Source organism: Astyanax mexicanus, chromosome 12 (genome assembly GCF_023375975.1).
Source record: "Astyanax mexicanus isolate ESR-SI-001 chromosome 12, AstMex3_surface, whole genome shotgun sequence".
In the NCBI taxonomy this organism is placed as follows: domain Eukaryota; kingdom Metazoa; phylum Chordata; class Actinopteri; order Characiformes; family Acestrorhamphidae; genus Astyanax; species Astyanax mexicanus.
The window spans coordinates 27,085,495-27,113,104 of record NC_064419.1 but is presented as its reverse complement, the minus strand read 5'-3'; the positions used below and the strand labels follow the sequence as shown (position 1 = coordinate 27,113,104).

At 37.5% G+C, this 27,610-nt stretch overlaps 1 protein-coding gene across 2 annotated transcripts in view; it reads right to left on the bottom strand.

Annotated features, from left to right (window-relative positions):
* antxr1a (ANTXR cell adhesion molecule 1a) overlaps window positions 1-27,610 on the bottom strand; it is a 72,530-nt gene that overhangs the window by 27,841 nt on the left and 17,079 nt on the right. For both annotated transcript variants that reach the window (XM_015601706.3, XM_022671120.2), the window contains exons 3-14: window positions 27,228-27,299; window positions 24,477-24,558; window positions 24,248-24,281; window positions 23,218-23,297; window positions 22,447-22,515; window positions 22,254-22,334; window positions 18,680-18,740; window positions 17,734-17,832; window positions 12,867-12,936; window positions 11,647-11,725; window positions 9,406-9,501; window positions 2,948-2,989 (exon numbers count right to left, since the gene is read on the bottom strand). In XM_015601706.3, coding sequence (XP_015457192.2) covers window positions 2,948-2,989; window positions 9,406-9,501; window positions 11,647-11,725; window positions 12,867-12,936; window positions 17,734-17,832; window positions 18,680-18,740; window positions 22,254-22,334; window positions 22,447-22,515; window positions 23,218-23,297; window positions 24,248-24,281; window positions 24,477-24,558; window positions 27,228-27,299 — 865 coding nt within the window. The remainder of the gene's footprint in view (window positions 1-2,947; window positions 2,990-9,405; window positions 9,502-11,646; window positions 11,726-12,866; window positions 12,937-17,733; window positions 17,833-18,679; window positions 18,741-22,253; window positions 22,335-22,446; window positions 22,516-23,217; window positions 23,298-24,247; window positions 24,282-24,476; window positions 24,559-27,227; window positions 27,300-27,610) is intronic.

Genomic DNA, 27,610 nt, shown 5'->3' with positions numbered 1-27,610 from the left:
GCAACAAGATTTACTTAAATAAATAATTTCAACTCTGTCATAACTTTCAAAACATTCACAGGCCCTAAAATAGAACTGAACCCTGTGGTTGTCGCAACTTTAGCCTTTGTATGTTTTGTGTGTTTCCTTTTCTGTTCTTTCTGTTCCTGTTCTGCCTTTCAGCCTGTTTTGTTTTCCTTCCCCGTGTGCTCTTTAAGGACATGGCCCTGTGATATTGTCTTGTCTTTACCTTAGCCCCGCCCTGTCATCTGTGTATGCTTTGTGAATTGTTGTATGCTTTGTGAATTGTTGTATGCTTTGTGAATTGTTGCAATTTTAGCAAAACCTTTTCAAATGAAGAGCTTTTTTCTTCCCCCTCCAGCAGCAGAGCTTTTAAGAAACTTGGACCGGGTTTGTTTAGCTGTAGGTGAAACAGTGAGGACTGAGCAGACCTGAAGGCAGCGATACATAAGAACAACATGGTCATGGATTCCAGGAGCACTCTAAATGGATATTCTAAAGGTTGTTTTTCATTGTTCTGACACAAACTGGATCAAGACCAGCAGCAGTAGTGTAGCATTTTGGTGTTTCCATTAAAAAGCAGACAGTATCACATATCCTCAGATTATTGGATCCAAGTGAGGCAAGTGTTTTTCGATTTTATATAATCAGGATGCGTTTGTGTCCAATTAAGTATAACCATCTCTCTCTCTCTCACTCTCTCTCTCTCTCTTTCTCTCTGTCTCAAAGAATTAGCTTATGTGGAAAATATTTGCATTCTCTGGTTGTGTGGGCTTGCACAGGCGATGTCAGACACTTTTTTTACCACAGTATCTCCACATCTGTTTCAAAGTTTTAAGTTTCAGGGCTTGCGTCATGATTTTATTTACTGGCAAGAAACTCTTTCGACAGTATCAAAGTTTTGTCGGTAAAAGCAATGGCTCTATATATAACCACACACATTTAAAGAACAATTTAGAAGCTTAAATGATTCTTAGCCTGGTTGAAGTGTTTTTTACAGTCCTCTCAGCAAACATAAAAAAAAACACACACTTTTGGAGGGTCAACAAGTAAGTAAGTTTTTGGAAGGTTGCTGCCCAAAGTTTTTTTTAAATCATCAGCTAAGGCAAAGTTTTACAGACACATCAGAACTACATTTTCAACCATGTGAACAACAGTAAACGTGCAATTTATTACCAGAAAATGTAATTGGACAACAATCTCTTTCTTTTAACAAAATTCTGCAAGCCCTCATTTTACTTTTGTTCAATATTAAAAATTTGAAGCTATATATCACCAAATGAAAGTTTCAGAGTTTTAACTTTTTAACAGTGGCTAGCTGTTATCTGAGCATGCCCCCTTTAAAGCACTATGACCAAATCAGTGTGTAGTAGAGGTAGGAAATATTAGGCTATGTTTCTGAACAAATGTTTGTCATTTCAGGTAGTATGGGCTTTAAGGGTACATTTCAGAGACATAACATTATATATATAATAAACTTTTTTTTTCTTTTTTTAAAGGGAGAGAAAGAGAAAACAATCGTATATTCCACCTGGCAACCCCTGTCCCTACAGTTGCACCCCAAAACTCCGCCCTCCAAAACCCCTCCCCATGGCACCCCACTCCACCTTCTAATAGCAGGGTATTTTTATTGTATTGTATAGTGATAAATGTTCTTGTTGTATTGACAATATACTTTTTAAGCATACTGAGTTGATCACTGCTTAAAGAACACTGATCTAACTGAACCTGTTTATTAAAGAGATCATAATCATGCTTAATTGGATTTATTGCAGTATATTTTGGATTTTAAAAAGCTGTACTCAGTATAGGAGAGTATTTAGATTGCATTTTAATTGAGACGCATGTTAACTGCAATCACATGCATCACAATAAATATTCTGTATTACAACAATGTATTTAAAATGCAAAGTACTTGGAGATACCCATGATTCATTCAATAAAAAAATGCATGAAGATGTCACTTATCATGATAAATCATTGTCTTATTATTTTCTTGTGGTTTCACTTTTCTTTTTAAATTATTTAACCCTAGTTTAATTCCTTATGTATTAATTCAAATTGAAACTATTGTATCGCCACATACTTAACCAAATTGGTCAAAGCGGCAACTTTACAGGATAAAGTCCTTCTTGACTTTCAATGGCAGTAAACAATAAATAATTTATTTAAGGTTATTTTAGAGCTTTTTGTGGGTCATCAAAAAAAAAACAATTTAGATTGTGTCAAAAAGTGAAAAACAACAAAAATTTAAATATATAAAAAAAAATCATTTTTAAGCACACTACTGGGAATATATATATATATATAGAAAGAAACTAAATAAAGAGAGGCCATGTTATTTCTGGTGGCTGCAGTTTTCTTAACTCATTAAATACTTGAATAAGTAATGTTTTATTAATCCTTAAGTAAAAAGTATCAGATAACCATGTACCAGATTAAATGGAGGCCTGCAGGGTTCTGTTTTAGGCATATGCAAATTTTGACAGTTATGACAGTTATGAGCCTTATTAAGATCATTGTGGAATTTTTACATAATGTAAAAGAAAAACAAACATTCAGATAGTTTTTTTTTTTTACAAAAAAAGTAGACAACAACAAAAATTACAATACAATCATTTTTAAGCAGACCAGTGATGTCGTCGCTCGCCAATGAAAAATAAGTGTCTCTAAAACGGGAACTTTTCAGGAGAGAGGTAAAACCTTCTTAACTTTCAATGGAAGTGAACGTACAAAGAGTTTATTTTTTAGGCCTTTTTGAAGAATTTCTATTGGTTCATTCATTCGGTCCTGACACAGTGTAAAGGACAGTTTGTGTGTTCAAATTGTGTAGTAAACTGAAAATCCACAAATATGGAGATCATTGATTTTATTGGACAGCGACAATATATTTTATTTTAAAATAACAACCGGACCGACTTAGGAAAAATAAAATCTTATGTCTTACCGAGCTTTCCTCTATTGGAGGTGGCGGGGGCTCATGGATGATCTACAGAGACATAAAAAAAGAAAGAGAGAAACAGTAAGTGGTCGGAAAGGGTGAGAGATTAATGGTCTCACGTGAATCTCCTAATTCTGGTATGTCAGGCCACATGCTCTCCAGAGCCAAAGCAACACCCACCCCCCCCCCCCCCCCCCACACACACACTTCCCCACCCCGCCTCTTTCACCAACATGTCAGAAAGCCCAAGTAATGTGTTCAATGTGGGCCAGAAAATCAGGTTGCACAAAAACACATGGGCAAAGAATTGCTTTCTTCCCTTCTCCCTACTTTTTTTTTGCAGTCTATTTACAAGCACGTTAGGATGACCCAGAAATCTGCTGGCCAGATCTCCTGAACCTGAAGAGTGGGCCGCTGGAGAGGGGGGGTAAGGGGCGTGATTACACTCGTCTTCCGCACACAAGCAGCTCGTGAACAGTCACATGCCCGCCACCCGCCTGCTCTGTTGTTGTTTTGGCGTTTTTTGGCGAACTGGAGGGATTTCGCAGAATGACACGAGAGATGTTTCAAAAAGCCAGAGAACATTTGGAAAACATGTCAGAGTGATATAAGCAGGTCTAGTCCTGTTGTTTTCTACTCTGAGCTTTGAAAAATGAATGAGTGTGATTAGTAGGAACATTCACTTCACAGAGTGCTGTCTTCCTGTGATGATGTAGCACTCGCTCTCTGTACACAGGGACTATTTTCAACATTTTGTAATAGTCTGTTTGCTTTTCTTCAGCGTTTAAAGCTTCAGGAGACTGATGACGTCAGCAAACTAGAAATGAATATGGCTGATATAAATATGACCTTTCCTCTTGCAGAAATTTTGCACACAGTACTACGCAAAAGTCTATTTTATTTTATTTTTTATTTTTCAATAGTTTATTTCATTATTTGGTTGTTCATTATTGTTTGTTAACTACATAGAAATTCAGTAACAACTGCTAATTTTTCAGTGTCTACTATGAATGAATCAGTAACCACTATTAATTAATCTAAAAACAACTTTGAATTAATTAATAATGTCCACTATGAACTGTGTCTGTAACCACTATGAATGAATCAGTAATCACTATGATTTTTTTTTTGTGTTTATACACCGTTCAGACTCTACTATGAATTATTCAGTAGCCAGTGTGAGTTATTCTGTGTTCATTACAAACTGTTCAGTGTCTACTATGAATTATTTGATTTTCCCTATGAACTATTTGACAATTATTGTGAATTATTCTGTAACCACTATGAATGAGTTATTCTGTGTTTATTATAAACTGTTCAGTGTCTACTATTAATTATTTAGTAACCACTATGAATTATTCAGTATTCCCTATGAACTGTTTGACAATTAAAACTATTCTGTATTATTTTAAATATTAAACAATTATTCAACTATCAATTAGTTTTACTATTAATTATTCAGTGTTCACTATAAACTATGTAATATGAAATATTGAGTAAACACAATAAGGCATTCTATAAGCTTTTGAATAAATCAGTAACCACTATGAATATTTAGTGCACTCTCTAGGGACAGTTTAGTGTTCACTATGAATTTTTCAGTGTCTACTTTATATCCTTCATCTTAATGTAATGGTTTAGGGTCTACTAGGGACTGTTTAGTATCATTATGATTGACTGTGGTTGAATACCTGAAAGTCAGGAGTCTGAAACAGGTTTTTTTTTCTTTGTTACACTACATACATTAATTCCAATTAGTTTGGTTTCACTCTGCAGTTTAGTGAGCGCACTAAAGAACTAAAGAGCTACATTTTGTCATCACTATACTTCACACTGATTGGTTTGTGTCCGTTCAGTTAGTTAGCTTTCCAGGTGTTCTACTATCTTTCACACCTGCTATTCTGGTTAAAGACAAACTGAAAACTCAAAGTCGGAACCACACAGATGACTGTAAATGTGAAAGCTGTCTATTATTTGTGTAAGGTGAGCATATGTTATGCAGATTATGGGAAATGTAGTCTCTAGAGATGACCTGGGACAGAATGCCAGCCCAGAGGCGTGACAGGTCTTTGACTTACTGCAAACCAACATTGTTCCATAAGTTTCAACACACACATTTTGACTGGATTTGTAAGGGTGAGCTCTTTTCACCAGTGTAAAAAGATCTATGCACACTCTTGCCATCAATGTTTAAGCAGGCTGAGTATTTCATTTTTTACTGGGTAACAAATAATAATGCTAACAAAACAGCTCTGTAAGGCATCTGAGCCAGTGAGGCCTTGCCAGCCATATAAATACTCATGAATATGAAACTGGAGTGTATTTTTCTTCTAGTCAATCCAAATCCTGAAACTTTCTAAAACACTGTGAGATTTCCCATAGTAACCCTGAGAAGCTTTCCGAAACACAAAATCTGGCGGATCAAAGCCCTTCGGAACTGACTAAGAGAAATCTAGGGTTGGAAAAACAAAGTTACCTTGTTAAAATAGACAAGTCTTTTTCCACTTTCAGTTTCAAAGCTTGTAAAAACATTCATTTTTAAAAGGAAATCTGTTTGCCCCAAAGACTTGAATGTGACCCAAGTTTCATAAAAAATCTACAAAACAAGAACTGAATGGCTATTTTGATTAAGACTGGAGTGAACTTGTGCAAATGCAGTGTGGAGATGTCCGGCAGTGTTCTGCAAAGAAACTGATCACCATGGAACATGGAATGTGTTTTGCTGGTTTGGAAACAACTCTGGCAATTGGACATGTGGCTTATTGCCTCTCTGGCCTTGTGTGAACCTTGCTCCAAACTCTGAGCAGTTTTCCAGGCTGTTCTGCTATGGACGAGGCTGAATTTCTCTCCTCATCATATCTTTCCAGACACACATTCCTATCTTGTATAATCCCTCAAGTGTGACCTCACTCGAAGCTGTTAGCTGGCTGAATTAGTCGAGGATTCAGAGTGAGATCTTCAGGGTAGGTGGAGGTTAAATTTCAAAAATTTCAAAATGTCAGATTTACTGATATGGATGAATTACAAACATTATACTAAAACAGATTTGTCTTCATTTCTGAAGTGTTTTTTTTTTTTACTAATGTTCTTGGGAAGAGAACCTTGCAAAAACAAACTCATAAGAGCACAAGAAGAGAGGACCTTGAGACGGTGAGTACTTTTTTTTTTAAGCTATATTAAATTATAATACTGTAACTATAACAATAAAATTTCATTTTTAATTTAGTGACTAATATCCAAAGCTAACGAATTTACCTTATGCTACCACAGGAGAGTATACAAGCCTAAGAACATAACAGCATAAATAACTGTTGTTAAATTAACTAAAATTTTATACTGTATGTCCCATTTCTTGACTCATTTGAAAGAACAAAAAAAAAAGCGGATAATTTTGGGTGTGGATTGTGCCATAATAAATGAAACTGGAACAATAATTGCTTTGTATTTCTGTTAATTTTCCACGGAAAGTCATTAAACAATGCATCATTGGTTTTCGGGCAGAGTAAGAATCCATTCAGGAGCATCTGCTCTTGGTAACTAGGTTATTGAGTAATGGAATGCAACCACACAAAGTCGCAGATTAAGAAACCACCTCTGATTAACCACTGTGGATGTGATGTTTACTACTTTCAATTGCGTATTTATATTAATTATTTAGTCGCTCTTTCTTTTGATGTCCAACTATAGACGTTTTGTGAATGTGTGCACTTTGTCCTTAATTTAGGAAAATATCTATGTTTCTTATCTCCAAGTTTAACGCCCTTTTCTACCCTTAACTCTGCAGAAAAACCCTTCTGTTAGTGGAAATTCTGCAATTCTGCAAAAGTCAGTGTATGCTATAAATTAATTGGCCTTTTCACTGAAAGTCCTATTTTCCAATATTTTTTGTTGTCAAATATTTGGTGCATTTCTAATTATTATTAACATATCCAAGCACCTAATTCTATCTATAATTCAGCAGATTATAATGTATAGTGATTATAGTGTAGCACAGTGGGTAACACAGCCCTCTCAACTGAAGACTAAGGTGCATAAAATGAAATTATGCTCTGAATGATCAAATAATACTTCACAAAATTGTTTATTATATATATAAAAACTCTTATTTTTGTTTTAATTATCTTTTGTGTAATTTAACTTTTTGCACAATTCCTCTGAAAGGTGTAAACACAGAAGCGATGTATTGACAAGCGTTTTGTTTTTCTACTGCTCCTAAATTGCAAAAGCAGATATACATTCCCTTGAGTTGAAGCATTGTGAGAAGTCAAAGGTGATATGGGTTTTTTTTTAGGGGAGGTGAGTAAATTTACACACCAGCCACTGCATGGGACTAATAGACTCAGTGAAGTCTTGACAACCTGTTAAAGAGCGACTGAGGCATGAAAGTGAATCCCATATGACTTTCACAGACTGAGCACTGCCCATGGGAGTGCTGGCCTGAGGCGTTAGGCCTTGCGCCATGCTTAGCCAAAACAAATGTGGACTAAATCACTGAAGCATCCGGCAGCTGAGATGATTCAAGCTGATGATATGACCATGACCAGCTGACCTGCTTTAAGCGCAGAGGCATGCCTTACCCCAAAGGAATTCCACTGTACGATTTCAGCATGCCCAAAATATGTTTTCCTTAGAGAAATAGTTTGAAGTTGTCCAGAGTATGGGGCTGTTTTCTCCAGTGTCTCTGGGCTCTGGGCCTCTGTCACCTACACTGCTGCACCCTCCAGAAGAAGAATCAGGATCAGGATCAAGGATCAAGGATCAAGGATCCTGGTGAGGATATCTGAGATTCTGCTTGGCATCATCTAAACCAAGGGTCTTGTGACTCTGATGGCTCTCCCTGCAACCATGACTCCTGCAGGCTACACTTTTGGCCTGGTCGGTTTCATCACTCAGTGTCGCCAAGAACTGCCAACTTAGACACTTACTATTGTTTCAAACTATTAACCACAAATCAATGTTTCTGAGTGCAAAAAAAATGGAAAAAAATAACAGACCACTTAAAAATAATAAGTTACTTCGATTTTACAAAATTCAAAACCTCTGGAATACAATCAAGAGGAAGAAGGATGATCACAAAACATCAAACCAAGCTGAACTGCTTGATTGTTTTTGCACCAGGAGTAAAGGCATAAAGTTATCCAAAAGCAGCATGTAAGACTGGTGGAGGAGAACATGCCAAGATGCATGAACACTATGATTAAAAACCTAATATGGATTTCTGAACTCTTAAAACTTTACGAATATGAACTTGTTAGAGGTCTGAAAGCTTTTAATCTTTTTTGTTATTTTAGCCATTTCTCATTTTCTGCAAATAAATGCTCTAAATTACAATATTTTTATTTGGAATTTGGGAGAAATGTTGTCCGTAGTTTATAAAATAAAACAACAATGTTCATTTTACTCAAACATATACCTATAAATAGCAAAATAAAAGAAAGTAGCTATTCCAGCCAGTTTAAAAAGAACCATGGTTGGAGAGCAACAATAGTTTGTATGATCATGTCCTGGTTTAAAAAAAAAAAACTGCTGCAAAAATAGTTGAAAAATAGAAGTGTCAGATTGCAATGTTACTTCAGTTTCTGAATCAGTTTCTCTGACTCTGTTATTTATAGATACATGTTTGAGTAAAATAAACACTGTTGTTTTATTCTATAAACTACGAACAACATTTCTACCAAATTCCAAATTCAAATATTGTTATTTAGAGCATTTATTTTCAGAAAATGAGAAATCATTGAAAAAAAGATATAACAAAAAAGATGCAGAGCTTTCAGACCTCAAATAATGCAAAGAAAACAAGTTCATATTCACAAAGTTTTAAAAAAGTTCAGAAATTAATATTTGGTGGAATAACCGTGTTTTTTAATTACAGTTTTATGCACCTTGGCATGTTCTCCTCCACCAGTCTTACACACTGCTTTTGGATAACTTTATGCCTCAATGTCTGATTGAAGAAGAATCTGTGTAAATCTACTGTGTAAATAACACATACGGTAAAAAATTATGACAAATATTTAAAGCCTAATATTCGTTATGTTATATGGGTTTTCAGACCTCAAGACCTGAGGTTTAAACTATGTGATCAAATACACTTTGCCATATTGAGATCAAATGCCTTCAAATGCACATTTATTGGGGTCAGAACAATTACTGTACAGAAACTAGTCATTTTACCAGAACCCACTGAGCCAAATAGGCATCAACAAGTCAGAGTCAATATATCTGTGGTTAAAAACAAAGTGTAGAATAATTATTACTTGACCCATAACTACTACTAAGGCTTTACCCCAATAAGTCTCCTACACTGACTGATTACACTGATCCTTGCTGGATAAAATGAAATGACAGTGTAGATAAATGAGTATTACTACGGCTATGACATTTAAATTGCCTTTTCTCTGTAATGTTCAGTCTCCTTCTGATAGCATTTCAGCACCAGCGCAACATTTGAAGAAAAATCTTACCACTGTGCAGCACAGGGGCCAGAACCACCACAGAAGAGCCAACACCAACAGGATCATCAGTATGAGCAGAGCTATGGCCAGGATCGTGCCATCAGACTGTGGGGACAAATGATAAATGCTCGTTTTAGTAGCAAATGACACACCAACATGACCTCAGTGTAGAAAAACAGGGGGATAAGACATGAAACACTGGGCTTGATTTATTAAACAACCGAGCAGATCTGCTGTGACATTAGGGCTGCAACGATTAGTCGATATAATCAACAATGTCGATTATTTAAATTTGTTGACTTCAAATTTGTTGACATTCATTTGTAACAGTGCCGCATTTCATAAAGTGCTGAGGACACTAACCTCCAAAACGAATCCCATCCAAAAGACACAAGTTATAATAAACTTTTTTTTTTTTTCCCTAGACTAGGGTTGTACAATAAATAATTATCCTTCACTATTTTCCAATCCTGTGCGAATCAGTCAGTTTAACCTCCAGGTTAAACTGACTGATTCGCACAGGATTGGAAATCCCAACATAAATGACTAGCCTATTACGCACTGTCATCACCTCCAAAAACATAAACACACAATATTATAACCCACTTAATAGTCATAATGGCATTTTAGTGTGAAAATTAGCAGTTACATGTCCATGTACCACCTAAACATAACAACACAAGCTTTAAAATGCATCAGCTTATTAAAAAGTGGAGTTTAATAGGCTTTTACTAAGGACGAGAAGAATCCAAAATGCCTTTATAAAGACCACAGCGGGTGGTCCAGCGGGCTAAGTGCTGCCACTATGATCGCCGGTTCGAATCCTGTTCATGTAGCTTGTCATCGGCTACCGGAGCCCTGAGAGAGCACAATTGATCGTGCTCTCTCTGGGTGGGTAGATGGCGCTCTCTCTCTACATCAACCCAAAAGGTAATGTCTGCAGCACAAGGTGTCTGTGAGCTGATATATCAGAACTGAGTCGCTGCTCTTTCCTAAAGTGCACTGTAATGCTACTCAGCAATGCTACATCAGCAACAGTTCGAAAATAAGCGGTGGTTGACTTCACATGTATCGGCATGTGTTATTCTTCCCCTTCCTGGTGTTGTGGCTTCACTAGTGACATGGGAGTATTAATCAGTGGGTTGGGTAATTGGCTGTGTAAAATGGGGAGAAAATGGGAAAAAAAAAAAAAAAAAAAAATATATATATATATATATATATATATATATATATATATATATATATATATATAAGAACACCAGCTACAGATGTAAATACAGTGGACAAAAGCACTACCGAATAACTAGAACTCTTTGTGGTTGTTAAATAGAAGGCGTGCTGTTGAGGAGTGAATGTCACCTAGCAAATTAAACCGCAGAAAGGATGCTAGCTCATACGATCATCAAGGTGACATTCGACTTCGTGGAATGCTTGCAAGCTCCGTTTCACAGGAAGTATGCAGGGGCCTTAAGCCGAAATAAGACACTGTGATACACATTTTGGATGCCATACCACTGATACCACTGGCAGTTTTATGAATCCCAGCAAATGTGTTACTGTGGTTACAAAACCTTGCATCTGTGAAACAAGGTCTTTATAGGAGAATGACAAAGTGTGGGTAGCTTCAATGTCGCAAGATTTTATATGTACTCATTCAGGCCGTTGTATTGGTCCATTCGTCATGCCATTTGAAATATTCATGCACTGTAAAAAGCAGATGGCGTGTTCTAATGGTGATCACAGAACCAAAAAGTGAGTTATAAGGTTCTGACATGACAGTGATAAATAATGTTTGCGGGCATAACAAAAGAATATGACATCATGATGTCTTCATATGAGAGAGCTGTTAGCTTAGAAACAACACCCGTTACGAGGTGGTTATTAAAGCAGGAACTGAGCAGAAATGCGAGTTGTAACAGAAGACAATGCAGCTAATTTGCTTGTGGGGAAAACTTTTGGACCTGCCCAAATTTGGCAGGTGGCATTGGCACTGGTTTATATGCACTGAAAATGCCAGAAACACATTTATTTCTTGATTTTTGTTTGTTTTTCTCAGGCTTTGGTTGAAAGCTGCTAGTTTCTTTAACAAGACCTTTTCTTAGGACTTCAATGAGAGAATTATAATAGTGGCCTGCTTAAAATGAACTTTTAATGACTTTTTCTTCCTTATTTTAATCATAGATCATAGTCATTGTCACATGCTTTCAAAAAGACAGCAGTAATATTGACAAAAAAAAAAAAAAAACTTACACAACCCACAGTGGTGATGGTTACAGAGCTGGAAATGAAACTAAGGCCTTCGTTCATGCTCACGTAAAGGGAAGCCGCCCTACAGAACAACACAGACACACTATTAACAAATCCATGAAATGAAAAACAATAACTTATGTAGAAAAGGTAAGATATAACATCATCTACAGTAAATAACATTGTCAAAAGTCCAATATTGGATGTTGGTGATCTTCTGGCCCTCAGGCAGCACCGCAATAAATATAGGTCACAACTTTCACAACACAATTTGCTATGCAATCCACATTGGCAAGTTAAGGCTAAGGTATGCCTGGAAGAGGCATACACTAATCAACCATAACATTATGACCATGTAAGAGCACTTGTATAATTAATTACAGGCTGTAGTCCTTTTGTTACTCAGCATCTCTGCATGCTTATTGTCCTCCTTTCACCGTGTTCTTCAATGGTCAGGCCCCCACAGATCCACTACAGAGCAGGTATTATTTGGGTGGTGGGTCCCTCTGACATGGTGGTGGTGTGTTAGTGTGTGCTATTCTGGCATTAATGGATCAGACACAGCAGTGTTGCTGGAGTTTTTAAACACCTCACTGTTACTGATGGACTGAGAATAGTCCACCAACAGAATCCTCTAGGCAGCGTCTTGTAACCCCTGATGAAGGACTAGAGGATGACCCACGCAAACTGTGCAGCAATAGATCCAGATCTTCTATCTCTGACTTTACATCTACATGGGGGAGCAGATAAGTAGGAGTGTCTAATAGAGTAGTCCGAGTGGATACAGTGTTTATAAAACCATCACAATGCCAGTACGGTCACTGCAGTGCTGAAAATGATCCACCATCCAAATGATAGGTTTTCTGTGGTGGTCCTGTGGGGTTCCCATTGAAGAACATGGTGAAAGGAGGACAATAAAGCATGCAGAGAAACAACTACAGTTATAAAACTACAACATGTTTCTATGTGTTTCTCTGTGCCAAATTTCAGATTTCAAATGAAAAGTGTGGACACAACAAATACTGAAACATCGGATATGCATTTAAAATCTTTTTTAAATAAAAAACTATTTTACTATATTATATACATTTATGGCTGTTGAAAATTAAACAAATTAATGATGGTCTCTGGTGTCGTCCAATACTGTGTGTTATCTTGTGGTTTGTATGAGGAAAACTGCAGATCAAAGTAGGTCAGAGTTTTTAAGCAGCAACATAACTTACGTTCCTTCTTCTCGAAGTACAGGTGCAGGACATAGCAGATATGTATCCTCAACTACCAGTGGCTTCACCACTAAAAAAGTAGAGAAATAGGGAAAATGCAATTATTATTAGGATCTTTTACACACTGCAAAGTGTACAACTGAAAACTCTACACTTGATTAGACTGATTCCACAATAAATCCCACATCTAAGAGGCTGGTTGACCAAAAAATGGCTGCTGTTGTTGTTGTTCTTGAAAAGGATGTAGATATTCCACTTAATATCCATGATGGAAAACTGATTCCTTCAGTTTCGTAGCCCAAAGGACGGGCTGTTTGCTCTGGCCAGAGTCTGACATACCGCAGCTCTGAGGAAACAGACACGTCGCCTGCCTGCATCTCTAAAAGATCGTACTGGATGAGGAGGTCCAGGGAGGAGAGGAGAGTAAGAGCTGTCAGGCATTCAGAGACTTCGTGCCCCGGAGAGCCAAACCACTGCCTGGGCCAAGACAAACCTAGTGACATATCAGATTCTAGAATTTATCACTTCAATCATTCAGCTCAACTGTAAGATGGTGGAGGATCTGAGGTGTGAGGAGCAACTCCCTCAGGGCATACTTGTGCAGATGAGAGTCTCCTGAACCTTTCTATTTTTTTGGAAATGGTTCCAAGCCAAGACCCAAGAGAGGTCAGCTTGCTTTTGATGCAGTGCAAGTAGTATTTGCATGCTGGTGGAATGCCTTGGTAGTATGTCGTTGTGTTTTATTGGATTGTTTATCCATGCCACGGGAGTGAGTGTCCTATTTTTCTGCTAATGGAAGGCATGTGCTCAGAGTTAGTTGGAGTTATTTGTACCAACACTGTTAGGCCTTGGCCATGCATATCTGGCTATTTCTTCTAAAGGAATGGTTTACCCTCTTTTCCACAAACATATGGCATGTTAGGCATTTTACACCAAACATGACCATTAACCATTGTCAGATTTGAAAACAACGAAAAACAAAACAAAAACTTACTGGGTTGGAATTCTCATGTGAATATTGGTCTGGATGAGGATGTTTTTTTAAATACAGTACCTATGAGGTCTTATGCATCTATAGAAGAAGAGTGCTTGAATGTAGATTGGTATGAAGAATGTGAAAGGGCACTATGTGGGCTTGTTTACAACTAGAATTAACATGTGTTTTGTATGATAGATACAATTTAGCAACAGATGTTTTTTTGCATTTTCAGTTCTATCAGTTCTATCAGAACATGCTGCAGACTGTTTAAACCGAAAGGGACTTCTCTCATATGTGCACACACGCACACACACGAGAGAGAGAGAGAGAGAGAGAGAGAGAGAGAGAGAGAGAGAGAGAGCGCAAAGATCCATTTTAAACAGGGAAGAGATTTGCCTCTAACCACCTCCGAATGTGGTTTGAGTGATCTAACTGTAATCCTTTCACAATGCATCTTGGGGTATTTACACCTGGCAGTTCAGCAACCTATCCTTTCTGGTCTTATGCAAAATTCTGTGTCCCTGACAGATTTTGACTCTTTTGACTTTGCATGCATGTGTGCCACACAGCACAATAAATATTACTCTCCAATTCCTTTGATTTCTGTTTATAAACGTGGATTAATCTGCAGTTACAGTTGATATAGGAATTCCAAACATAAATATTTGCACTCCAGACTTCGACACAACATTGGTTCTTTTTCTTTTTATTATTTTATCGTTAATAAGTATCCCTGGACCTCTGAATTAGTCCTTGTTTCAGCCTCAACTCTGTCTCTGAACTAATTTACACTGTAAGTAAGACTACATTTATCACTTCAGAGGGGTGGAATGCGTTTAGTTGCCAACACTTAGCATTGATGTACTTGACAGTTCTGCTGCTCCAGGAGCAGTGATTTTATTCCATCAGCTGGTAAACACATGTAGCAACACATGGTTTCTTTCCGATGAGGCCCTTTAATCCTGAAGGCAGGAGGTATTAAAAGGGAAGGAAGGAGAAGACATCAACCAAATCTGCAAATTCAGCAGGAGGTAATGATACCACAGGTTGCAGCTACTCGATGATGGCCTAATTTTGTCTGGAACCACATAGAACGCCCATGAGCTTTGTTGTCTCTTGTGTGCAGAGGACCCCCTTTAGTGTCTACAGTGGACATGTGTAAACAAACAAAAAAAGACCATAAGTAAGTTTTCTGAGGTTCTGAGGGTGGATGGAGAAGGGGCGGTTTGGCTGGAGGGCAACTGGAAGGAGGCAGAGAAAAGGCATTTCCTTTTTTTTTCCCCCCAAATTGCTTCCATGTTCCTTGCTGGGGGTTCTGCCCTTTAATTGGACACAAACTATTAACACGGTGTCTCATCTGACGTGACCTGTTTTTATCCAGATGACGCTGGAAAGAGTAGGAAGCCAGAGACAGCCGGGCGCCAAAGCTGGTGCCAGTTAGCAATGCAGTACAGTGAGATTGGAGGCAGATGACTGGACTTTGATCTTTAAAGGTCCAGTTTTAATGGAATTACAATTGTTCAGCACATTTGATACTCGCTTTGAGGCATATTGTTCTCCCGAGGGTCAAAGCATATGAATTAGCCAAACGCAATCTCATCCCATTAGACTTCAAAGGAAATGGTGTGAGACAGAAATGTAGAAGGTAGAGAAGAGTGACTGCCAAAATTAACATTGATGATTTGAACAGGTTCTCAGCGATTCACCCTTGTTATTAGTTCATTAGCAATATCAATTAAACCAGTATATTTCCTGGTTATAATAAAACCACTTTCAATGTGTTTGAACGTTGCACAGAAAGGTTATTTGCACTTTATTTGCTTTTGTGTTCATTATTAAAAGGGAGGAAACCTACCTCACAATACATGTATGGTTGTACATTACTTGCAAAATCACATTTCTGAGCTTATAAATTGCATATACAACTCTGAAAAAAGAAACACTGATTTGCTATTTAAAGGTACATGTTTGAGTAAAATAAACATTGTTGTTTACATTGTTGTTTTATTCTAAAAACTACGGACAACATTTCTCCAAAAATTCCAAATAAAAATATTGTAATTTAGAGCATTTATTTGCAGGCAATGAAAAATGGCTGAAATAACAAAAAAGATGCAGAGCTTTCAGACAACAATTATTGCAAAGAAAACAAGTTCATATTCATAATGTTTTAGAAGTTCAAAAATCAATAATTTGTGGAATAACTCTGTTTTGTCATGCATCTTGTCATGTTCTCCTCCACCAGTCTTTCATACTGCTTTTGGATAACTTTATGCAACTCCTGGTGCAAAAATTCAAGCAGTTTAGCTTTGTTTGAATTTCAATTTGGTAAAATCAAAGAATCAAAAAATCAAAGAAACTCATAATTTTTTAAGTGGTCTCTTATTCAGAGCTGTATATGCAGAAATAGTGTATAGGAAGTAACATTATTAGTATAGCTAGCTTGTAAGAGAGCAAACAGAATAACAAAACAAAATTATGACTATATATAGGTATACTGGAACCTATAAAATTTTATGAGAATATTTCACTTCAAAGTCAAATGTAAAGTTGGCTTAGTTATAATGAAGTCTGTTCGGGAAGTGAATGGACTGTACACCACCACTAGCTTGATGCTAATGTGAGATTGAAATTCACACAAAGAAATTAGTAGAAATTAACTTTGTTGTAACTACTACTCACCCTGCGTTCACATTGGAACGCGACGAGTCGCTTGTGTCGCCCAGCGTTTGTCGCTTGTGGGCGTGTCAAGCTCAACGCCCGTGTTTATCATGATCCAGCCTCCGACAAGAAAAAAGGCACAGAAAAGGAATCGCTTGGCCATTTTATTCTACAGCTATAACTCCCAAACTTGCTGGACTCTTGGGCATTTCTGTGATTTAACTGCGCTGGAAAAGCAGCCGTTCCCGCAGATTGATGCGGGTCCACCCCGTTCAACAGAATGAACCGGGAAAGAAACTAGAAATTCAGAGAGCAGGAGCTTGAGGACGTCGAACCGCCTTGTTTGTGATAGGTCCAAAAAAAGCTAGGAGCCAATCGGGTTAGAATGTCGCTTCACCGCGTCATAATTCATTTGCATAAAGTTGAGAAAAAGTCATCTCCGTGTCGCTTGTCGCTCTGTCGCTTTGTCGCTTGTCGCCTCTCGCGTGTCACGGCGACAAATCGCGCCCTGCAATAGGAAATGAATGGTCGCCTGTCGCTTTCCAGTGTGAACGCAGGGTCAGGCTAGTAACAATTAACTGTTTTGGTTTCTTCTTTGTAAACAGTAGTCCGTTATTTCTGTTATACTGCTGCCAAAAACAAAGTTTTTCCTTGGCAGCATTGAGCTTACATAAATAACAGAGCTCTCACTGTGATATGGGTTTCTCAAGAGTTAGACCCAGTTCAGGAACAAAGCCTACAGATACAACTGCATGAGGTACAGGTTGCTTTTGCCTGAAGGTCACTGCGAAGTCAAGAAAGCCTTATGTGGCAATAGCTATCCCTTATATATCTCATTACTGGCCAGACCCATGCTATAAAACCACAGATGCACCTTTTTTAAAACGCCAAAATCCATTATCAGAGGAAGAACAGGGTTTGGCATTTATTCAAGTGAAGCTTGATATGTTATTTACTGTGAAGGTTAACAGGATGGTGTGCTAATTGAAGGACCATTTAGAAAGATTTTTATGTTAGCTGGGTATATTTTAGGTTGTTTAGTATAAACTACATTTCTTCTATTTATAGTCATTCTATCAAAAGGCCAACTAGAAAAACTGTAACGGGGTTAAGCACCATTTTGCAACGGTATCCGGGTGCTTTTAACATTGCCTGTGAGAGTTATTGGCATACTCCACGTTAATTTTACAGCAAAAGCACAATGTACATGTTACTGATCTTACTTACTCCTGGTGAGAGTGTCGTTAATCCTGAAGCTGCAAAGAACTTTATCCACATTCCTGGCATGGAGAAACCCATTACCCCTCACGACAACCTGGAACGATTCTGCAGAAGAGGAGAATGTACATAATAAATCTTAAACGGATAATGCATTAATGGAAATATTTTAAAAGGTCTGCACTATTGTTACAAGAAAAAAATAATATAGCCAATCTCTACTATTTAGCTTTGTATGATTTGGTGCCTTAAAATGCTAAATTCTTCACATTATTAAAAATAATGGGGTCCAATAGTCCACAATCTGACCATAGAAGTTTAAAAAAAAAGTTCCTTTTCACCTGCAGCCAAAGCCACAGATCACCAACCCAACAGCGATAATTGCTTTTCTATGTTGTCCTGACTAAGCAGATCTATTTGGGGAAACTATGTCAGAAGGTCAAGTTGTTTTTGGGCTGAGTTTTGCTGAAATGAAAAGACTATAACTCCCCCCCAAAAAAAATCAGTTCCTCGCCGGTGTTCCTTTATTTGAGTCTTCTGAAATCAAATGTCATTCAGCACCTAAACATATATCTTTCTTAAGTTCAAAAAGACACTCTTTGAGGGTTGTTTTGACCGCTGACCGGTCTTCTCGACATGAGAAACCTCTCTTTAATTGGTGACCATCAATTCACTAGGGTCACTTTTTATTGCTTAGCCTGTAAAGAGCTAATGCCATAAATCCACTCAGCGCATTCCTAAACAAACTGCTCATATTCACTAAAGCATTTGTAATTTTTTTTAAACTCTAGATCAAAACATGATCAGGTTTTAATACTTTTATTTACACCTTGAAAGAAAGAACAGTCCATTATCCCTTGAATTAGTGGAGGATTTGTGTTAAAACAGGGTAATTCACTATCCAAGCTTAGCCACATCACTGAAAGTTGGGACTAGAGATTAAAAAAATACTCACCTCCGGCACAGATACTGGAAGGCTCTGCTGCAAGGATCTCTATGCAAGATCTCCGTAATATCTAATGGAATTAGAGACACAGTAATTAAGTGTTGATAGCGGAGTTTAAGCTGGTCAGTTAGCTAGTAAAGCTAGCAAGATTTTGGGCGTGTCTGAAAGTGAACCTAGTATGATTTTAAACTTATCTAGGAGTGGAGCTAGCCTGATATTGGGCTCGTCCATTAGTGAACATTGCACGAGTTTATTTATAGAGCTAGATATTGCTAGGATGGTTTTAGGATAAACCAGTAGTTGAGCTAGTAAATTAGAAGCCCAGCAAACAGAAAGCATTATAATAACATTTAGCAACATTTTAAAAAGGTTCCAGGAGGGTTAACCTGTAATGTCAAGTGTAACGTTCAGAAAACATTCTACTATCCAAAATTTAATAGCTGGTGGAAATAGGTTGTACACTAGTTAGCTAGTTTATTTGCACAGCTAGCTATCAGAGCTAGCATACGTTTAGGCTAATTTAACTATAATGTTTAAAAAACATTCTATTAACCAAAAAATTTATATTTGGGGGCTACTCCATTAGTGGAAATAGGTCATACACTAGCTAGCTAACTAGTTTATTTGTACAGCTAGCTATAAGAGCTAGCACACTTTTAGGCTATTTTAACTGTAACATTTAGAAAACAGTCTACTTACCAAAAAATTATGTCTGGGGTTAACTTACTCCATTATTGGAAATATGTTAAATACTAGCTAGCTAGTTTATTTGTACAGCTAGCCATGGGCGTGGTAGTGGGGGGAAAAGTGGACCTGACCACCCAGGGCCCAAGTAGAGAGAGGGGCCCATGAAAATGTTTGCTCACGTTCCTTGTGTACTGGCATGGATAGGGGCCCACTGTCACTGAGAGTGTACAGGGCCCCGAATTTGCTGCTACGCCCCTGCAGCTAGCTATCAGAGCTAGCACACTTTTAGGCTAATTTAACTGTAACATTTAGAAAACATTCTGCTAAACAAAAATTGATATTTGGGGACTACTCCATTAGTGGAAATAGGTTATACACTAGCTAGATAACTAGTTTATTTGTACAGCTAGCTATCAGAGCTAGCACACTTTTAGGCTAATTCAGTATTGAGGTTAATATAGCATAGGGCTAGTTCGTTATTGAAATAGCAGTTAGAGTTTAATCTAGTTCATTTGTGGAGCTAGATAGGGGAACTAACATGTTTTTAAAGTAATCTAATTACTTGTTTTAAACAAATCCAATATTGGGGTTAACACGGCACTGGGCTTGTCAATTAGTGAAAATAGCAGAATTTTGAGCTAGTAGCTAACCTATAAATGTGGAGCTAGCTGTGGACCTACAATAAATTATAAACTAATCCAGTAGTGGGGCAAGCATAGTTCTTGGCTAGTCCATTAGTAGAAATAACAGGATTTTGAGATAGTATATTTGTGAAGCTGGCTAGTGGACCCAGAATAATTTAAGATAGTCCAGCAGTGGAGCAAGAATAACAGTTACTTCTCTAATTCATCGGTGTAAATAGCAAAAGTTCAAGCTAGTTTATTTGTGGTGCTGGTTTTGGAGCTAGCCTGGTTTTATGCTAATCCAGGAATGATGCTAGCATAGCATTGGAAAAGACTGTTGATTAAAACAGCATGATTTGAGCTATTTTTTTTTACCTGTAAAGAGCTGTGAAGCTAGTTAAGCTAGTCCAGTAGTAGCTAGCATAATACTGGGCTAATTCATTTGTGGGAATAGCAGGACTTCGTGCTAGTGTATTTGTGTTTTTTAAAATCTATCAGTGGCGCTAGCATTATTTTGAACTATTCCAGCAGTGGAGCCATAGGATAAAATTTAACTAGTCCTTTAAAGAAACTATATGAACTTTGAGCTAGCTAGTTTATTTGTGGAGCTAGCATTGTTTAGCTAATAGAGTTAAAATTTTGAGGCTAGCAGCAGAGCTAGTATAACTTTAAACTAGTCCAGCAGTGGAGCTCTAGCATAATACTTTGCTAGTACATGAATGAAATAGCAAAAGTTTGAGCCACTTTATTTTTAGGGCTGGCTTGTGTATAATAAATGGAGATATTAATGGTAAATAGCATTGTTTTGAGCAAGTGTTGATGTGTATTAGTATTATCGCAGGCATCCATGCACACTTGAGAACTTCCCTTTGTAGCAATCTGGATATTTATGCTTTTTTGTAACCTTTTTTCAGAACTCAGCTTAGCATAATTAGTACTAACTACACAAGAAAATCGTTTTCTCTAAGATTTTCAAAAGACTTTTGTGGTCACAAAGTTCACATGAAGTACATCTAAGCATCTGCCATTTGGAAACTGTGGTGGTGTCAGTGCTTCCCTGCCTGCAAACTATCTATCTTGAGGTGTCTTCTATGCTTGACTCTTCCACTCTGTCTCTCACATGCATTGGAAGGCCTTTGTTTGGACTACCACCTGCTGTACACGTCGATTTGAGGTTCTTTCGTTCTTTACATTTACTTTCCTTCTCGTTTTCCCCTGTAGTCCAGGGGGAAGTGTGCACTCATTGCCTGAAGACCCTGCTGATATACAGTCCTCTGTGTCATGCTCTTGGGTTCAGGCCAGAACATTTCAGCATGACATTAATTGGCAACAGATGCCGTCCGACTGCAGAGACTTCAGTGTCTGCTGTAGGAATAGTCAACTGTTGACCCGACCAGACATTTCTTCACCCAAAGAATGCTTCTTTTGTTTCCGCCCTAGCTTTCCTCAGTGTTAAACGAATCGTTTAATATAAATGAATACCTTTGAATGCAATAAGAAAAGGCAGAGTAAACATGCTTTGATCCCGACTGGGACGACTCCAGCACACTGTGGGATCAAACGTAGCCACAGCAAGCACACAGCAGGCCTTTTTATAGAAATCTCTGACTGGTGTAAGGCAGGCTTCCTGACCGGGCTGAATAATCTAGTTTGTTTTTCTATATTTTCATGCTCTTCTGTTCTTTCTGTTTTATTTAGTCTTATAATACTGTGTATAGATTAAGGCCTGAATGCGTAAACTTTAATTACATTTAAATACATTTGGGAATGTGGGGCATGCAGGCATTGTTTGATGCCCTAATGGGAGAGGTCTTGTGGGCATGTAGGGTCACTGAATGGTTTGGTCTTAAATCCAGTTCGCTTTTGGTCCAAAATGATATAATGGTGAAATAATAGTGTCAGGTTAAGATGAAATCTAAAAGAGAGAGAACTGTTCATATGCTGCTAAGACAGCCAAATCCATCACAACTGCCAAAAACCTTCATGTGGGTTTAGCCGAATGAAGATTGGTGTCCCCATTCTATTAAGCAGCTTGGACATGGGGAATCAAAAGAAGAAAACCTTACCTGTGGTCTCTGTTTGATTAATTAAATCTCAGTCAGTTTTGAAGTTTGAAGAACAACACCTGACTGTGGCTAAAGTAGGATGAGTTTTATCTGCCAGATATCAGATGTGAAAATACTGAGTAAAATATCATATTTAACACTTAGCTAAAATGTAACTTCATTAGGAACAGTGTGTTTGGCTGCAAATCTCTTTATAGAATCTCTTACTGAATCAATGATGCTCTGCAAAGCCTCAAATCCATCATTCACTGGGAAGACATGATCTTTGCTGTCTGCAATCTTGGCAAGCTGTGATGAGATTATGAGAGACACAATTTGTTAACCCTTCAGTTTTTCAATTTCTCCTTTATACCTTTACTCCTTTATTAACCACATGCAGCAAAGCAACAAGTAAACATACCTGTGTTTCATTGAAGTCTTTCACTCCTACACAGTAGACAGAGGCTCCTAGACTCCGGGAGCGATTGGCCTGGCAAAGAAAACAACAATAAAAAAAAAAGAAATTTAGAAAGTTAGTCTATTTTTTTTTACCATGAATCTACATAATAATACTTTAAAAAAATATTAAACACAAGATAAATATTGACATATTTTACCTCAAAATAATTGACTATAAATGACTTTACTTTTACTTTTGTAATTTTGGAAAGGTCTGTTTTACTTCCAGAAGTGTAGTTATCCATTACAGAATCCATTTTCTTGTCTGCTGTGCAAATGTACCATGATAGACCCTCTTTTTCAATGCAAATTGGGCAGATGGGGGGAGTGTAAATTGTTAAGAACTCTTGACCCTCTTGAGAACTCAAAAAAAGACAGACCGAAAGAGATCAAAGAGTCTGTTGATGGATGAGAAGTTTGGTGGTATTCTAATGTGTGCCAAGGAGAGCAGTGTGCCTGATGTCTCCTATTTTCTCCACCTACTTTCCTCTCCTCCATGTGCATCTGTTTACTTGCTGAGCTGGTACATCCAACTTGAGACAGAGTCTCTGCTTTTCTTTAGCATTCTAACTGAAACATATGTTTTGACACACGTTGAACACATTACATGAAGTGTGTTACAGGTAGGTGGGAAAAGGAGTCTTTAAAGAAAGACCATATGGCCTTCCATGGCAGCGTGAAAGTGTCAACGTTACCTCACTGCTTTGTCATTTGTATTTTGCTTTGTGCCTACCTCTCTCTCTGCATAGTAGAAGAGATCCTCATGCAGTTCTCCATCTGTGAGGGCGATGATGACGCTAGCTGTGCGGTAACCTGTTTGGAGTGACATCATTAAGATTAATGCCAGAACTGAACTCTAATGCGTTTTCACAGCAGACTTTATCGAGCAATCTGCATGTGGAAAACTAAAAAGTAAATATTTGTTCGCATTCTGATCCTTGAAAAAAAAAAAACTAGTGACTGATGCTCCTGAAACAGCATGTTATTTATGTAGAACTCATTTCTGCTTTTAGCTTTATTTTGGAGTATTTGTGTTTAAATCCATGACCAGATCAGTTTTTCTTCTGCATCCAGATTAATCATTGATAATTTGGACAGTCAAAAACACATGATCTGCTTTTTACTAATCTGATCCAAATCACAGGTCATTCGAAAAGTGATTACACCTCAGTCTGGATGGTTTGGCTGTTTAAATCAGATTTGAAGGTGAGTTTGTATCACTCCATCATCACTACAAACATTGATCAAATCCAGAATCCAAATCCAGAATGTCAGAAGGGCAGGTTCTGAGAAAGGCACCAAACATTTGTTACCACAGTAACCCATGCAGATAAGTTTGTAATGTCTGGACACACAAATCCATCTGATGCCTCGCAAATAACAGTTTGGACAGTCATCTCAACAGATCTGATTTTAGAATCAAATCTGATTTGTTTGCAGCCTGAACATCTCCTCCTAATCAAACATCCTATAAATACAATATATACATTTTTACATGGCTAAGCTTTTACAACCATCCACCATCCTGTCTACTACTTTTTAATTATGTTATCTAGCCTGTTATTTTTCCTTTATGACTCCATTTATCACAGAAAGGGGAAACTGGCTTCCTACAACAAATAGAAACCACTTAAACGCCAGCCCAATATCCTCAGAGTTCCCTCCACTCTCTTCATTCTGCTCTAGTTTAATACCATTGCAAGATGGTATTGTGGCAAGAAGGTATTGTGTGGTATTTATATAAAGAGCTAATGTGAACATACCCTCAGAGTTCCCGTAGTAAATCTGTTCACTCGCCTAGAAGACAAATAAAGTGAAAGTCAAGTTTACTATAAACTGCACAGTGATTAATTCTGTCAACAGGAAACACACTAGCTATGTGCTTTGCTGGAAAAGTCATTGAAAGAAATCAGAAATGACATCTCTGGGCAAAATACCATGAATGTGTCATCCATTTTGGCAGCATGAGTGACTATACTATCACTGACTCACCCTTTGAATGCCCTCATGCATGAATGTGTCTCCTCCTGGCTGAACTCTGTGGAGCTCCTCCAGACCTTTGCGAATTTTTTCTCTAAAGAAAAAAAAACATAGTGAAGAGTTTTAACTACTGTTCATATTAATGCCACCTCAATATATTGCTATGATTTAACATTTGAGCACTCTACTCTTTTTTTATGGTCATTGGATGAGCTTTGAACTCACAAATCATGATGCAGAAATTTGCAAAAGGCAAAGAAGACCTTTCTACTTTTCTTCACAGTTCAAACAGCAAATCTCTGGAGTTTATACAGATCCTGTATGAATTGCTTCAGATAATACGGTTTCAGTTCAAGTATAGTGTAAAGGCAGGAAAAACACAGGCAGCAGTCTCTACCCAAAAGAGGGTAGGGATTTTGGGTGGAGAGAAGCAAAAAAGAAGACTAAACTGAATGCTGAAAAAGGTAGAACTTATTTATGGCTGTTTGGCATGAAATTAAATTAATATAAGGTGTTCTCAGACTTTTGCACAGACTTCATGCTAGGCTCTTGCTAGCATGAAGGCTAAGTAAGCTCTACCATAGGCAAGGCAAGGAAAGTTTATTTATAGCACCTTTCATACACAATGATAATTCAAAGTGCTTTACAAATTTGAAAATACAAGTCACATAAAAATGTAAGAAAATACAAATATAAATGGAGATAAAAATAAAATAGGAATAAAGTATGAAGAAAACATGATTCAAACATAATTAAAACAATATATTTAAAAGGAGGAAAATCAACTAAATTAGTCAACATGGTCTTTGGAGCATCTAAATCATTGTTCTGGAGTTCATGTCTACTCTGGTTGGGTTGGAAATACGTTGGAGCTTCAGTAGCCACGTCGGCAGGGCTAAACTAAGAGTGGAACATTTCCTTGTAAAATCATTTGATTGGGGGACGGGGTGTTTAAGGCATAAAATTGATTTATTGAGTGTGGCCCATTAACCAGCCTGGAAGCCAGCAAGTCACTGGATGAAATGAGATATCATGATGTCACTTCAATGGTTCAGGCTCTGTTTTTCATAATGAAGCTTTTAATTCCTCAGTTAAAACAGATTAAGCAGCTATTAAGAGAGGCTGCTTCTAGCACTTATTAGAAGTGACTACTTCTAGCTGCTGTTGGCATCGGAATTAGCAAGGCAGATGGTCCGGAAATCAGGCATGTATGAAATTGGAAAGAAGGAAGACAGTAAACATCCCACACTTCTCCCAGACACATGGAAAACCCTTGCTCACAGAGATTATTGGCATATCCAAGTCACTAAAGTGACCATTTTTGCAAAGCTGGGAAACACATGTTGCCTTGGACAGGCTGATTTAAGTCCTGGAGATGATGCCGATGTCAAGGGAACTCTTGGAGCAGTTGCTGCATTTTAGCCTGTACTGTACGGGTCATTAACTTTTGCCAAATCAGGCTCAGGGTGTTCAGCCCAGATGGAATCATGAATTAGTGAAGGAAGTATAAAACGCTATAATCAGTCTTTGCCATGAGAAACATGAGAAGGATCTAATATATATCACGACTGGGCACTCTTTGTTGTCAGTTAGAGATTTCAAGGACTTTCAAGGTCATAATTTACCATGAAATTTGAATTTGATAACCTATACATGACTGGCATGATTTTAAACCCTATTATGTTTTGTCCATCAAACTTGCAAATAAAACATTTATATTTTCCACCAGTTAAACACAAATGTTCTGTGAAAATGTTCTTCTGTTTAGTTAACTCCTATTTTATTGCATGAACTGGATTTTTTAGTTAGACTAGGGGTGTAAAAATGAACACTGAATCATATCAAGATGTTTTCAAGATCAATTTTCAAAATTATATTAGTGATGGTTATTAAAGATATGTTTTTTATGTAAATGATTAGTGTCAGACAGCCACTAGAGTGCTGTTTTCTATCGTTAGATTCCACTGTTCTAATTGGATGAAATAGTAAACTTGTCTTTTATTTTGATTTCATAAATAGTATTTATTTATTTAACTCTGTTTTTTTTTCTTCAAAAATATGATTTGAAAAATCGCAATATACCGCCTTGCTTCTTGATGCATATTGCAAAGTACCCAATCGTAACTCCTGTACCATGTGATTGTATCACGAGCCAATTTCTATCTATAGACTTCAGTATCTATAACACAGGTAGGAAAAAAATAGCATTAGGAGCTTGTACCATTGTCCAAAGACTTGGTTGGACAATGAAACTGAAACACCTGGTTTTAGACCACAATAATTCATTGTCCCGATGGACAGTACTGGTGGAAACAGGAGAGTTGAGGTGCACAATAAATTCTATCGTGATTTGGGCAGCCGTGGTTTTATGTTTTTTGGATACAATCCAGGTTAGCACCCGAACATCCCTTTCAGACAGCTTCCTCTTGCGTCCACAGTTTATCCAGTTGGATGTGGTTCATCGCTCTTGGTGGTATGCTGACATTACCCTGGATACCGTGGCTCTTGATACATCACAAAGACTTGCTGACTTGGTCACAGATGTGCCAGCAAGACGTGCACCAACAATTTGTTCTCTTTTGAACTCTGGTATGTCACCTATAATGTTGTGTGCATTGCAATATTTTGAGCAAAACTTTGCTCAAATCAGTAAAAAAAATGTAGAACACTCTTAAGGAATACCGTAATGTTTAACCCATTTTAAATTTATTAAAAAAATTATTGAATTGATTTGTCTCCTCAGTATCCTACATTTTCACTCACCTGTCCTCTGTGAGCCGCATGAGGATCCTGCCCTCAGTGGAAAACACGATGAAGGACATTCGTAGCTGTGGACTGAGATTAACAAACAAATGATCAGCTGATTATAACTGACGTTAACCCACTGTAGAGCACAGAACGAACTGTCAAATTTCCCACACCACAACTGTAGTCAATCAGCCAGCAAACATTTTGTGTTTCTCTCATTGGAACCCCAATGCTAAATTTGGTCCATGCTCCAAAGTATAACAATGTGTCATCACCAAATAACATCATTAAAGCTGTGTCTCTACCTCAAACTGAGGTATTCCTCAAGTATTACTTCTAATGATTTGATTGATGGCTTAAACTATCAAACTATAACTAAATCTTTAGTTCTGAAAAAC